Raw genomic sequence first — 14700 nt, forward strand, 5'->3', positions numbered from 1 at the left:
CAGAGATGATGTTTTATGTATCAGTGAGTCTCTGCTTGTGACCACAGAGTGAGTAGATGCACCTCAGTCTGGATCACTGCAGCTAATATTAACTATATATTTACATATAGTAACTATATTAACTAATGGAGGTTAGTTAAACTGGCTCTAGAAATACTTCTCTCTAGAAATACTGAGTCAATCATTGTTTTCAACGAGTCATTCTGGTCTCAGTCTGTAAATTCAGGCCCTATTATAAGTCTGCTGGTGGTCGTTTTGGAAATTATTGCTCCATTAATAAGATTTTTAGACTTATAGTAGCTTTGCTGTCTGCTGTGTGGCTGTTGATTGACGGCTGTGATTGACAGTTGGCTCCGGGACTCAAACTGACTCAGACTATTGTTGCAATATTTCACTAAGTTTAATGTTATTTGATTATGAAACCTGCCCTGTTAGCACAATTACTGTAATTATACTGTGATGCAGTTTCTGTGATTATGGTTGCAGCCTGGCTGTGGTTTTCCTTGTTGTGATGACCGACGCTGTGACACATCAGTTTTTAAACAGGTGTAACTACGTGTGACGTGACGGAGCTGTGCTGACTGGTTCCTGAAAACACATTTATCATATCTGATAGAAGCAATGATTCAGATCCTGAGTGTCACAATGTTTGTTGGTTGATGTTAATCAGAGCAGCAACAGTCCAGCTGCTGCAGCCATATCTACAGCGTTATAGCAACAACCACACCTGCAGTCCTGGTCCAGCAGTAACAGTAAGAGTTGACTGAGTTTTATAGAGGACAGTCTCTCTCTCTCTCTCTCTCTCTCTCTCTCTCTCTTTGTCTGTACCTTTATCCAGGGATCTCTCCAGGGTTCTGGGTTTCTTCCTGACCAAAGTGAGAACTACAGTCTGACCCGTCTGCTTCATCACCTCCAGCACCTCCTGATTGGTCAGACCGTGGAGACTGACACCGTCCAGCTGGTGAGACAGACAGGAGGACACAGAGAGAGAGATGAAGAAGAGACGAAGAAGAGACAAAGAAGAGACGAAGAAGAGACGAATGGAACAAAACAACATAAAAAGGTAAATAAAGGAAAGACAAAGAGAAGGAGAGACGACAGGAGGAGAGAGAGATGTAAAGATATCATGAGCTCTAATTTCTCCGAATATAAATTGGTTATGATGGTTATGTTGTATGAAACACACACACACACACACACACACACACACACACACACACACAGCAGGTTCTTACACCAATCAGCCGGTCGTGGACTCGGATGTTTCCGCTCTGGTCCGCTGCGCTGCCTGGAACCACATGTTTGACAAACACACCTACAGCATCTGAGCAGGGAGACACACACACACACACACACACACACACACACACACACACACACACACACACACACACACACACACACACACACACACACACATATTTATTCCATTTATGGCTGAAACTAACAATTTTTTTAATTATTGCTTAATCTGGCAATTATGTTCTCATTTAAGTGATTAATAGTTTGGTCTAGAAAAGTGTGAACAGTCTAAACCTCAAAGATATTAATTTTATTATCACAAATGGCCAAAAATCTTCACCATGTAGAAGCTGGAAACAATAAATATTCCACTTTTTTGCTAGAAAAAAAATGAGTAACAATTATTTGATAATCAAAATAATTTCTGTTGATTAACTTCTCAATAAGCTGTTTCATCTCTAATTCATTTGATTATAAAAAAGTGTTGCACATATGAAACAGCTGCAGATCTTTAACTGTAAAGCTCTGCAGTAGCCAGGTGCCGTCTGACCAATGAGAGAGTTACTGGGGCATTTTCAGTGTGTCTGACTGTATTCAACGATTGTTTCTCTGTCTTACCTTTGCTCATGATGTTTTAATGAGAGCTCTTTTACTGTGTTTTCAGAGCTCTTTTACTGTGTTTAAGTGTGTTTTCAGAGCTCTTTTACTGTGTTTAAGTGTGTTTTCAGAGCTCTTTTACTGTGTTTAAGTGTGTTTTCAGAGCTCTTTTACTATGTTTAAGTGTGTTTTCAGAGCTCTTTTACTATGTTTAAGTGTGTTTTCAGAGCTCTTTTACTATGTTTAAGTGTGTTTTCAGAGCTCTTTTACTGTGTTTAAGTGTGTTTTCAGAGCTCTTTTACTGTGTTTAAGTGTGTTTTCAGAGCTCTTTTACTGTGTTTAAGTGTGTTTTCAGAGCTCTTTTACTGTGTTTAAGTGTGTTTTCAGAGCTCTTTTACTATGTTTAAGTGTGTTTTCAGAGCTCTTTTACTATGTTTAAGTGTGTTTTCAGAGCTCTTTTACTATGTTTAAGTGTGTTTTCAGAGCTCTTTTACTATGTTTAAGTGTGTTTTCAGAGCTCTTTTACTGTGTTTAAGTGTGTTTTCAGAGCTCTTTTACTGTGTTTAAGTGTGTTTTCAGAGCTCTTTTACTGTGTTTAAGTGCGTTTTCAGAGCTCTTTTACTGTGTTTAAGTGTGTTTTCAGAGCTCTTTTACTATGTTTAAGTGTGTTTTCAGAGCTCTTTTACTGTGTTTCAGTGCGTTTTCAGAGCTCTTTTACTGTGTTTTCAGAGCTCTTTTACTGTGTTTAAGTGCGTTTTCAGAGCTCTTTTACTGTGTTTAAGTGTGTTTTTGGTGCCGTTTGAACAGTTTTTTGCTCTCCTACCTTGGCTGGTCAGGGGGTTGTAGCCGATGATGGAGATGCCGAGGCTCTGACCGTCTTTCTTGGTTAGAGGAACTTCATGGATCTCATATCCCTCCAGATTGGGCTGAAACACACACACACACACACACACACACACACACACACACACACACACACACACACACACATACATATTTCAGTTCGGACTGTACCGCCTCCATCGCCAGCAGTATTAAGTTTCATCAGTTTGATTCTTCTCTGACTCTAATGACCACTGAACGTTTTACTCTGACTGCTCACCGTCCTGCTCTGCCGGCGTTGGGGGGTCACGTCAGGAGGTCGGGGGGGTAAGGCGGAGACAGGGGCGGAGTCTGGAGGTGGCGGGGGAGGCGGTGCCGTTGACCTCTGACCTCTGGGGTCCCTCGCAATCAGCATAGTCACATGACTCCCGCAACCCTGCAGCACCTTGACCACCTGGTCGCTGGTGAGGCCGCCGGTGGGTGTCGCCCCGATGCGAAGGATGTGATCACCTGTGCGGAGACGCCCGTCCTGATTGGAGGAGGAGAAAAACCATCAGACGCAGCCTGATTCAGAGCTGTTCTGCTCATCTGACTTCAATGAAAGGTCACTTACAGTATAAGTGGCTGAGCAGCTGTAATATGAAGGAAAAAATAAACAAAAACAAATGTTGGATTGTATTTAGTTGCAAATACCAAATATTAAAAGACTCCTCTGACCCTCTGGGCTCCAGGGTCTGAGCCCAACCCAACCAGCATTTAACTCCTGCTGTGGTGAGGTGATGAAGAGGATAGCAAAGATGAAAGGAAAAAAAGCAGAGAAGACGACAGGAAGTGGAAGAGGATACCAAAAAGGAGATGAGATAGAAGAAACAGAAAACAGGGTAAAAGAAGAAATGGAGGGATTGGAGAGTGAAGAGATACAAGAGGACGAGAGGACGCAGAGAATAAAAAACATCAGAAAAAAGACGAGTTGGAAGAGGAAAAGAGGGATAAAGAAAGACCTGAACAAAGAGACGAACAGGAAGTGTGTTGGAAAGCCGAGCGGTCTCAAACATCACTGCATCTGAGCCTTTTTTCACTTCTCTGCAGAGAAATGAATCTTGTCCAATTAATCTAATTGATCTAATTAATCCTCTTACAAAGCGATAATTCCTTCTTTAGTCCTCCCGCTGCCTGCTGTCTGTTCTGATGTACTGCTCATCTTTTAGCTTTATTTATGCAGCAAACGTCCACTGAGCTCTGAGTTATCATAACTTATTAGCTGTGTGTCACCATTATTTTACTGAACCTGTTCTGTTGGAATATAAACAGACAGCTGGTGTACACATGAGCCAGGAGTCCCTGCAACACTGGAGATACAGTTAGGATTCAAACTATTTATCATTATATGTGATTGTTTTCATTACTTCCCAGCATTATATAACAATAATTCATTAGATGAATGTGACCTGGGCTGAGTGAAGCAGCAGAAAATGGATGGAAGGATAAACAAATGAAAAATGATGAATTAATTTAAGTTCATTTATATTTTTGCTAAAACTAACACTCATCGACAGTGAGCGAATGAAAGCAGCTGCAGTAGTGAAGGTGTTCACTACAGCACAACTACCACTGTAGTTTATAGATGTAAAATGTCTCCCGACAGCCACAAAACACACAAAGAAAACTTACAGCTGATGTTAACGTCTACAGCAGGAAAGAGACGAGAATCAAGAGCTTCTGTAAATGACATTTAAGACTTTTAACACCTTCTAAGGCCTTTTTGTTTTTAAAGGAAACTTTCAATGGTTTTTAAGACTTTTAGACCTGCAGATATCCTGAACTGTGACTGACAAGTGCTAGTATGTTTCCTGTTCACTAGTGTGTTAGCAGTTAATTAAAAGTACGTCTATCTGCAGACTCACAGACTTTAGCAGGAAGCTAATGAGGTTGTTGTGTAGCAGGATGCAATCAGGCTCAGTGTGACCGTCTGCTCTGACTGTGATATAACAACTGAAATAAAGACTTCCGCTGTGTAAGCTGATGATGAAACTGTATTTTATTGATCGATTACAATCTATTAAGGTAAAACTAGGGGGCGCCATTACGAAATCAGAGAATTTAAAATATAAATTTCTCACTTTTTGTTTCTGATAGGAAAACACAGGAAGTGATTTACAGAGCAGATATGTAAGAAAGTTACACTAGAGGTGCAACTGATGTGAATTTGGTAAATATATATAGTGGTTAAAGACCAAAGTTCATTTATATTTCACAGCAACAATCTTACAAATTACAATATTACAAATACAAATTATATTTTATTAATACAAATTAATGCTATTAACTGAAAGTCCATTTCTGTGGCTTAAATGCATTTATATACAAGATGAAGATAGCAGTAAAAATGAACACAGTTTAATAATAACCTTTTAGTTTGTTTGTGTTTTATTTTAGTTTTATTTAGTACAGTTCTCTGTGTTCATACAGAAGAAATATTTATAAATTACAAAAAAAGAATAACCTTGACCAAGCTAAAATATTTGTGTTATAAATCTCATCACTCACCTTGTCAGCGACGCTGTTTGGGAGCAGCGTCCGGACCACCACTCCGGTCGTCTTTCCTCCCACGATGCCGAAGCCCAAACCGGATCCATCATTGACCAGCTCGATCTCCTCCACATGACCCCACCGATCCTTCAACACGGGACCAGAAACACACAACACTCATCAACAACAACCAGGAGAGGAAGCTCAACGGGCTGAACACACGTCAGATTTCATGTTTTTACAAGAGAAAAGACTTCAACGTGAGGACTAACTGGCTGGTTCGGTGACTCAGACTACGACTGTCGTACAAGAGAGTCGATCATTGTGACAGAAAATTGATGATGTCTTTGGTTGTTGAGCTGATTTAGAGACATTTAGGACTAAATTCTCACACTGTGACGGCTGCAACCAAACAGAAAACATCATGAAATACTGCCAAACATACTGGTGACCAAAAAAAACAACCAGCACTATGACAACTAACGAGCCAAATAAACCATGTCAGGAGAAACGTCAGGAACAGTTTCAGACTCAATATCATGGAGGGAAAAATCACGGATGAAGGTTATTTAATGTAACTTTATCATGACGACAGGTTTGAAGTCACCTGTAAGTTTGTTACTCGCTCCGATGAATCTGAATGAACCTCAGTTCTTATTTCTTCTCTTCTCTATTTTCATTCATTACTCAACGTTTCATGTTTACAGAAATAGAAATGACTGAGATCCAGATCATCTGGCTCAGAGTCAGAAGCCTTTTAGTCTCAGTGGAAATGTTTGACGACGAGTGTGAGCGAGCTGTTAAACAACATGCAGGTCCAGAGTTAGAAGAGTCAAACTGTTTATTGTCATTTCTGGACATTTACATTTACCTCATAGAATCATTCACACACATTAATCAACAATGATTAACATCATCAATATATGAGCATCTTACACTCGACGTCCCTGGAGATCAACAACACAAACACAAACATAATATACACATTTAAACAAACAACCCAAACAAAACAGAATCTACATATTGTTTGCATCTATTTACATGAACACTGTTTATCTGATCCAGTTCATTAATAGTCTGTAATCCATGTAAAGTCTGAGGATTTCATCTGTCATCAGTTATATTTCTCCTCCTGTTACATGTTTTAAAATATATTCAGAAAACACAAAAAAAGGTTTTTAATTTAAGCTAAATCCTCATTATTTGTACTAAATCATAACATAAAACGATGCAAAGAAGCAAAGAATGAAGTTAAAAAAAAGACCTGATGAAACTTAAAGCTGCCTTTCAGAGAACGTTATTTAAATATAAATAAAGTTTATTTCATTTCCTGCTGAAGGCTGAATGATTTGTTCCTATTAATTCTTTGAACCTGCATCATTTACAGTAGATTCATGTCTGAATTCATCATTTTATTCCTGTTTCCTCCCCGTTAGCGGAGCAGCAGCAGCCTCACGGAGCGGCCGGCTGCTCGACTATCTGTCCTGAGGTGAAAGGTTGTTAAACTGAACCTCAGCAGGTAATTACCAGCTGAGAGCATTTCCTCCTCTCTGATACCAGCTGCTGATCAATGAGAGGCTGCAGCACATATCTGCTACACACACACACACACACACAGAGGCAGTCTTTAGGGAGTGTGTGTGTAATCAGAGGAGGGTCTGGTCTCTTATTACAGCTTTGATCTGATACAAGACGTCTTCCTCCGTCTCATAGAGAGCTGAAGTCAAACCAGAACTTCCTGCTTCTCCTCCACAAGTCAGAAACCTTCATTCAAAATCCCAGCGGAGGAACTTTTGGAGTAACGTAAATAACAAAGTTCAGCATCGGAACATAAACTTTCCTCAGATGGAGGGTTTCTGACTCCAGACGTTTGATCCAATGAGCACTTCAGGGCTAACTAACTATCAGCCAATCAGCAGCAGGGGCGGGACTAATGCCGTGCACCTGAACCAAGGAGGAGTAAAACACATATGAACTAAGATTCTGTTACTGCGTTGTCTATTTCTCTCCTCACATGTTTTAAACTTGGACTGTTTAGCTGTAATATGAGAGAGTTTGTGACGCAGCTGCCGCCATGTTGAAAATGGACAACAACCAAAATCACAGTCCGCCACCGCCAGCCGGAGCGTTGGAAGATGGAAACCGAGTGTGACGAGTTGACGGTTCTGTCTGATATCAGGCCTTTAACGAACCCTGTTTCCCATAAACCCACAGACCATCACAGGTTAAAGGTCAAGTGTCTGACACGTCTGTAACAGCACATTCGACTCTGTTCCTTGTTGTTTTTAAATGGGGGTGGACAAAATATCAGGAACACTTCAATATAAACGCCCTCCAGTCCACCAGCAGCACCCTCGACAACCTCGATAATAATCATAAAGTAGAATTATCACCTTTCCCACAATGTCAACAAAAACTGAACACATAGAAGCTTCATAAAAGCAGAATTTATGTCGGAGCTGTTGCGTTAGATTACACAGGTGTTCCTGATAAAGTGCTGCTGAGTGTTTGTGTCGCAGTAAAACGCCGTTAACACAAAGATGGCGGAGAGTTCTGACGTTTAGTCGGTTGTTTGGCTTTAAGAGATGAAATGAATGGAGGAGATTTCTCTCTTCTGTTTAATATTCTCTCTGCTTTGTGACAGCTTTTCAACCTTTGACCCTGCGTTCTGACTGACAGGTGACTCTTAGTTCATCTTCTCTGAGTCGAGGCACTTTTTAAAAGCCCCCCTCTGGTTTCTTTAATTGCTCAATCTGTTAGTTTTTATCCTCGTTCTTTCTGCTTTTCATCATTTTTTTTTAGGAGAGGTCGTAAATTAACTCTCAACTCCGGAGCGCGGCGTCTGCTGACACGCCGTCCTAATCGATGGCGGGATGATGTTCACTAAATAGACAAAAGGCTGTGAAATGATATCTGACTCTCTGATTTACAGCCGTCTTTATGAGCGACTTTAAAGTTTCCTGTCAGCGTGGGACCGAGTCCAGCAGCGGAGAGACAACAGAGCGACGGCAGGACGACACATCGGCTGTGACGGCGGGTCAGAGGCGCGCCTGAATTTGCTCAGGCGGAGGAGTCTTGGCTTCAGGAGGCTGATAGTTAGCCGGGGGGGCCAGGAGAACAGCAATAAAATCCCATCCAGAGTTGTGTTTTTTATGCCCGCAGCTCCATTAAACGTGACCTCGATAGAAGCGGGACATGAATAAAACAAAAGCAGGCGGATCGGAGGCCTGGTATGCAGGACGTGGCCCGGATCCAACGAGCCGGGCAGGAGGAGGAGGAGGAGGAGGAGGAGGAGGAGGAGGAGGGTAACAAACAAGAGGGACAGTGTAATTCTGTGCGATAATGATCCTACAATAGAGCGGGGCAGAATCATTAGGGCTCAGACTAACCTGTGATCCTCAGCTCACATTAACAGTCCAGACCTGCTGCGCTTCAGTCACCGACATCGTTTATCCTCACTGACATCTTCTTCTTCTTTTGCTTATTTAAATGTCGAGAAGCTCAAAACATTTTCACGTCCTCTCATGTATTCAGGTCCAGTAACTCAGGCAGGTGTGAGACTCATTATTACACGAGGAACAGTAACAACGAGCTTGTAGAGAGAACTACAATCAGCCCTCAGAGACGTCGGGTCCACGAACTTAACGCTGATCTGACTCTTTCAACCATAATGTCGAGACAAGTTAATGTCAAAGGGCTTTAAAATCTTGGAAAATGTTCAAGATAAATGTCATGTGGAAACCTTCCTATCAGGTCACATTCACACAACGTTTCACGAGGAGTCTGATAGTTTTAAATCGTCACGTTTTCATCTTCCTCATGTCGCTCAGCTTCTGTTTTGTCGTGTTAAGATTGTGTGGTTGTTAATTAATTAATGAATTAATGACTATGTGACACCTATTGTACGCTGCCATTTGGGTCTCCCTTATAAAAGAGATACTGTACGTATCTGAGGAGGCTTCCTGGTGCCCTCTATCCTTAAAAAAAACAGTGGAAGAAACTTCAGGCAGAGCAACAGAGGAGGAACCTCTTCCAGGACGGACAGACAGGAAATAGATGTTCAGAATAAACCAAAACAGCAAAACAACAACATGGAAAGTCAGGATGAAAAATCCTTCCAGCAGTTTGTTTTTTAACACCAAGATTACGAAAAATCCTCCAAAAATCCTTTATGTGCAAATCATGCAAACACTGAAAGTAGAGGAAGCTTTTCTCTCGTTAACGGGGGTGTGTCTGATTACTAATATGTTAATCGGCAAAGTACAAATATTCATAAAACTCATACAATTATTTTAAAAATTATTTGTTTTCTGGAAGAAAAATAAACCATTTCAAACATTACATCACTATCTCAGTGTCTCTCCTCTGCTCCGCTGTGACGTCTATCAGCAGGTCTCAGTGAGGGGAGTCACATCCACCTGCTACATGACGCATATTTCCTTATTTGGACATCAGTCCCGGAGTTGGGGGTGTTCCCCAGAGATAAAACTGAACTAATGACACACGCTTCATGAACACTTATTGTAACACTTTAATTAAAAGTGTAATAACTTTTATTCAAATACAAATAATTTTGCTGCCTCAACAAATACAGATACTGGGCTCTCTGCACATCCCTACTCATTAAGTCTTCTTAATTAAACGGTTAGTTCAGTCCGCACGCCGTCATGACTGAGCGTTTGCAAACATTCACACCACAGAAGTGAGCTCACTGCGGCGGCGATGAAGGTTTTTCTACATCAGGTCTGAATTTACGTGCAGGAAGTTGATCGACGTGTCTGTTAAATGACGTTACAGGACGCAGCAGCACCGACCTCGTATTCATGTTATTTAGTAAACGATGCGAGTCGTCCAGTTGCATTGTGGGTATTAAGGAGGTATTGTGGGTGGTTCTAGGAGCGTGATGCTATATCTGTGGCGTACTCTTTAACTGTAACTCATTTTTTATTATTTTTTTGCCTTTATTGAGCAGTTTGAAAGTGTAGAGAGGGAGGATACTGGGACAGAGGGACCTGAACCAGGGACATTATGGTTGTATCTTTAGCAGTAAGCTAGCAGTACGATGTCCTCAGTTTAAATGATTCTGCAGTAAATAATGTAAAAATCCTCTCATCATACATTCAGTTCATACAATCATCTTCACCTGCTGGAAGATTCAAAATTTATTAGGATACTAATTGACGTTAATTTAGTCAATTACTGACATGTTGTTATTTTTACAGCATATCAGGAAATTCAAGGACTCAAATACCCACAATGCTTAGCAGAGAAGAGAAGCTTCACATCTTCACCTTCCATCTACGACCTCTGACCTCCGTGAGTTTCATGGTGACATCACTGTCTCGTCCACCTGTCATTTCCCCCCGGTGTATATGTTCATATACGTTCCCTCCCTCCCTCCTGGCTGCCAGCCCCCCCCCCTCCCCCCCCACCCCACCCCCCCACCCACCCCCCTGTCATGTCGACATTCATTGATCGCGCCTCCTCTCAGACTTAAATACATATTGTCAGGAGCGACGCTGCGAGTGGAAGCACTAACTTGATTTCCTATCGGCTTTAAAGGTCATAAAAATCATCCGAGTCAATGTCAGCAGACTTACGGCTCGTCATAAACAGGAGGTCTCACTCTGATACAAAGGCGCCGCCTGAAAGTGACCTCCAGTTATGATTGACGCCCTCTCAGCAATGCTTGTTTTTGAGTGACAGCCAAGATGCTGAATGATGTGTGTGTGTGTGTGTGTGTGTGTGTGTGTGTGTGTGTGTGTGTGTGTGTGTGTGTGTGTGTGTGTGTGTGTGTGTGTGTGTGTGTGTGTGTGTGCGCTTTAGGAACTAGATGTTCACGCTGAGCTATAAAAGCGACCAAATGTGCAAACTCAGACTGAAAATAAGTGAAAGTTTCGTCTCTAAATGAGAAAAGCTGACATCTGGTTTTGCAGCTCAACGTTCAACCGAATGATGTTTGGTTTTACTGGTCCTGCTGGGAACTTTGAGTTTACTGACTTTGACACTTTAACATCCTGGATCTTATAATTTTTAGAGCTATCATATGCTTTACATTGTTGTTTTTTTTTTTACCTAAAACGGATTCTAAAAAAAAACCACTAAGAAAACCGAAGAAAACACTTGATTTCACGATCGGCGTTCGCTTCTCTCAAACAGCTGACAGTAAAACTTTAGTATCAGAAACACTCCTCCCATCTGGAGCTTTTTGGACTCTGTCTTGTATTCTCATAAAAAAAATAAATAATAAAATAAAACTTGCAGCAGGTGAGTAAATGTCTCCATAGCAACAAAAATACACATCATTGATCTGAGAGGAAATGTTGAATAAAAACATTTGTCATGTTTTCGAGTTCCTCACAGTCAGTATTAATACTAATATTTCTATATTTTTAAATTAAAGGAATAATTCAACATTTTGGGAGATTGCTGATTATTTGTCTTTCTGAGAATCAGATGATGTAAATCTCATATCTGAGCTTTTACTGGAGTCAGGATGTAGTTAGCCTAGCTTAGCTTAGCTTAGCTTAGCTTAGCTTAGCATAAAGACTGGAAGAAGCTCCGTCCAAAATTCAAAAATACACCTACTAATAATCTAATCATGGAAAACTGATAATCAATGGTTTCAGTCACTTCTCAAATGTGACTATTTGATTTGGTTTTTTATATATTTAGTAACTTTTTGTTGAATAAAACAACACTTAAATATATTAACTTTGGTTTTTAGGAAATCATGATATTTTACGGACAAAACATTTAATCATAAAATAATCTGCAGATTAATAAATAATGAAACTAAACGTTAGTTGCAGCTAAAGCTCACTAACATGAAACACAAACAGAAATGTAAAAACACGTTGTTTGCTCACAAGTTTATGAATTATTTACATCAGAGCTGATAAATACAGTTGATCAGAAACATTCCTGATGAGCAAAGAAACAGCAAACAGACAGACGAAACCTTCAGACTCCTGACGTCACGTTAAAGGACGAGTTCACAGTTCTTCAAGTGTCTTAAACCAACAGTCAGTCATCAAATGAACATTAAAGCTGTTTATCTTGCTGTAATCATTCCTCCTGTTCATACTGACCATTAGAACGGTTTCGGATGAACTGCAGACTTTTCTTACCGTGTCGATGGCGTGCGGTGATGATGCGTTCGGTGGGCGGTCCCTGGCCACCACCAGCTCCACCGTCTCTCCCGGCTGCTGCAGCAGCGTCAGCGCCTGCTGCTGGCTGATCCCCGGCTCCAGAGGACTGCCGTTAATCACCAGGATCTGGTCCCTCTCCTGGAGACGCCCGTCCCTGCAGACGCAACGCAACAACAGTCAACCAACAACTTCAGCTGTTAACACCGCAGACATTTCTCCACAGTTACTGATATTGAAATAGTTATTGTTTATTAGATTTTAGGAATCCACTTATCTGTTTCTGATTAGAGAGGCTAAAAGCTTCATGCAGTAACTGTTAAATGCTAAAACAAAACTAATTCATAGCTTTTATATCAAAATTGTGATTTGAAAGAGTATAATATTCAAATAGCAGTTATTTTAATCTAATCATTAACAGACTTATAAAGATGTAAAAACATTAACTGACAGTTTAGTGGGTAACTGTTGATTTAACATATAATTAATTTATAATAAATGGACTAAAACCTGCAAAAACACTAGAAAGTTTGTTAAAAGTTTGACTTAAGAGAACTCTGTACTCCTTTAACGTTAGTGAAGTAAACATATTCTGCTTTTTGTGGTTTTGTTATTTATACAGTTATGATGTCAGATGTTAAAGGTGGAGGTGAACGTCTGTAGAAACGCTGCCTGCAAGTCAAAACTCAGGGCTTCAACCTGCTCTCAACGCTTCGTTTGTGGCGTTTTTCTTTTCTACTTTGCCAACAAGCTGACATCATCTCACTGCACACGCCCATAAACAGCTGTCCGTTCCGTAATCTTGGTTGCTAAGAAGATTTGAGAAGTTGACATTTGGAGTAAAGAAGGAGAAAAAGAAGTGAAATCCTGCTACTATAGTTTGTTTACGTAGCCTCCGGAGCCGGAGGAAGCTTCCTGAAGCTGACCAATCAGAACAGAGTGGGCTCATCAGGAGGCGGGGCCTTAAAGAGACAGGAGCTAAAACGGCCTGTTTCAGACAGAGGCTGAACTGAGGGGCTGCATAAAGGACCAGTAGAAGATAAATAAGGAGTTTTTATTCCAGTAGAGCCCCAGAATATAAATATAAAGCTGCAGAATACGTCCTCTTAAACACTGTTAGACTCATCATCTTTATTATTCCTTGTCTAAACCTGGTGCCTACATTACCCACAATGCAACTCCACAGCCCCATATCTTTGTACTTTCCAAACTCATCCAGCTGTAGAAACAGGAGAATAAAGGTGTGTGTGAGTGAACCTGTGTGCGATGCCTCCAGGCTGGATGTGTTTGACGAAGACGCCGTGACTGCTGCTTCCTTCAGGATTCAGACCGACCACGCTGAAGCCCAGACCGCCGGACAGCGGCCGAGTCAGACTGACCAGCTCTGTGTGACGGTCCTGCACACACACACACACACACACGCACACACACGCACACACACGCACACACACACACACACACACACGCACGCACACACGCACGCACACACGCACACACACACACACGCACGCACACACGCACGCACACACGCACACACACGCACGCACGCACACACACGCACGCACACACACACAGAATCAGGGGTTTTTACTTGTGTTGATATTCGTGCTGTGTGTGTGTGTGTGTGTGTGTGTGTGTGTGTGTGTGTGTGCGTGTGTTGTGGCTCCGCCCACCTTGGCGGCGTCGAGGATCCATTTCTGCAGGAGGTCAGACGAGGGCGGAGTCTGATGGATGGGCGGAGTCGAGCCGTTGGTCAGGATGGAGGAGGAGGTGGACAGGGTGGGCGGGGCCGAGCAGTTGGCAAGATTAACGGCGCTCATGATCAGCTGACCCTTCTTAGAGAAACTGAACTCACTGCAGGTATCAGGAGGCATGCTGCTCAGCTGCAGAGAGAGGAAGAGGAAGAGAAGGAGGAGGAGGAGGAGGAGGAGGAAGAGGAGGTGATACATGTGTTGGAGCTGCACAGAAAAACGCTGCAGGTGTTTAATCTTTTCATTTGCTTATTAAACATTAAACAAAATGACTGTTTTGTAAAAATTAATGTGACGGAGCACCAAATATCTAAATCATGACTCTTCTTTGCCAATTTTTTTTTGACATTTTCTAATTTAAATCATAATTGTTTGCAATTTTAGACAGTTTATATTAACATAAAGGTCTTAGATGATGTTCCAACACACACAGTATTTACAGCAGTCAGCAGCTACTGGTGAGACGTGTTTCCAGTTACTGTCACAGTTTTAAGGCCTATCAGAGCTCACTGGGACCTTTTAACTGGTCGTAGCAGGAAAAGCACCAAAAGTCCAAAGTAGCCGAGCTGCTGGACCATCATGCATTGCACCGGGGTCATCAGTTTGGCATC

At 41.5% G+C, this 14700-nt stretch overlaps 1 protein-coding gene across 2 annotated transcripts in view; it reads right to left on the reverse strand.

Annotated features, from left to right (window-relative positions):
* Positions 1–14242, reverse strand: part of patj (PATJ crumbs cell polarity complex component) — a 139989-nt gene extending 125747 nt beyond the window's left edge. For both annotated transcript variants that reach the window (XM_044360806.1, XM_044360805.1), the window contains exons 1-8: positions 14012–14242; positions 13596–13735; positions 12321–12495; positions 5209–5337; positions 2942–3190; positions 2663–2765; positions 1236–1324; positions 829–958 (exon numbers count right to left, since the gene is read on the reverse strand). In XM_044360806.1, the coding sequence (XP_044216741.1) occupies positions 829–958; positions 1236–1324; positions 2663–2765; positions 2942–3190; positions 5209–5337; positions 12321–12495; positions 13596–13735; positions 14012–14212 (1216 nt within the window). In that variant the 5' untranslated portion in view covers positions 14213–14242. The remainder of the gene's footprint in view (positions 1–828; positions 959–1235; positions 1325–2662; positions 2766–2941; positions 3191–5208; positions 5338–12320; positions 12496–13595; positions 13736–14011) is intronic.
* Positions 14243–14700: the final 458 nt, after the last annotated feature.

The sequence above is a fragment of the Thunnus albacares genome, chromosome 9 (genome assembly GCF_914725855.1).
Source record: "Thunnus albacares chromosome 9, fThuAlb1.1, whole genome shotgun sequence".
In the NCBI taxonomy this organism is placed as follows: domain Eukaryota; kingdom Metazoa; phylum Chordata; class Actinopteri; order Scombriformes; family Scombridae; genus Thunnus; species Thunnus albacares.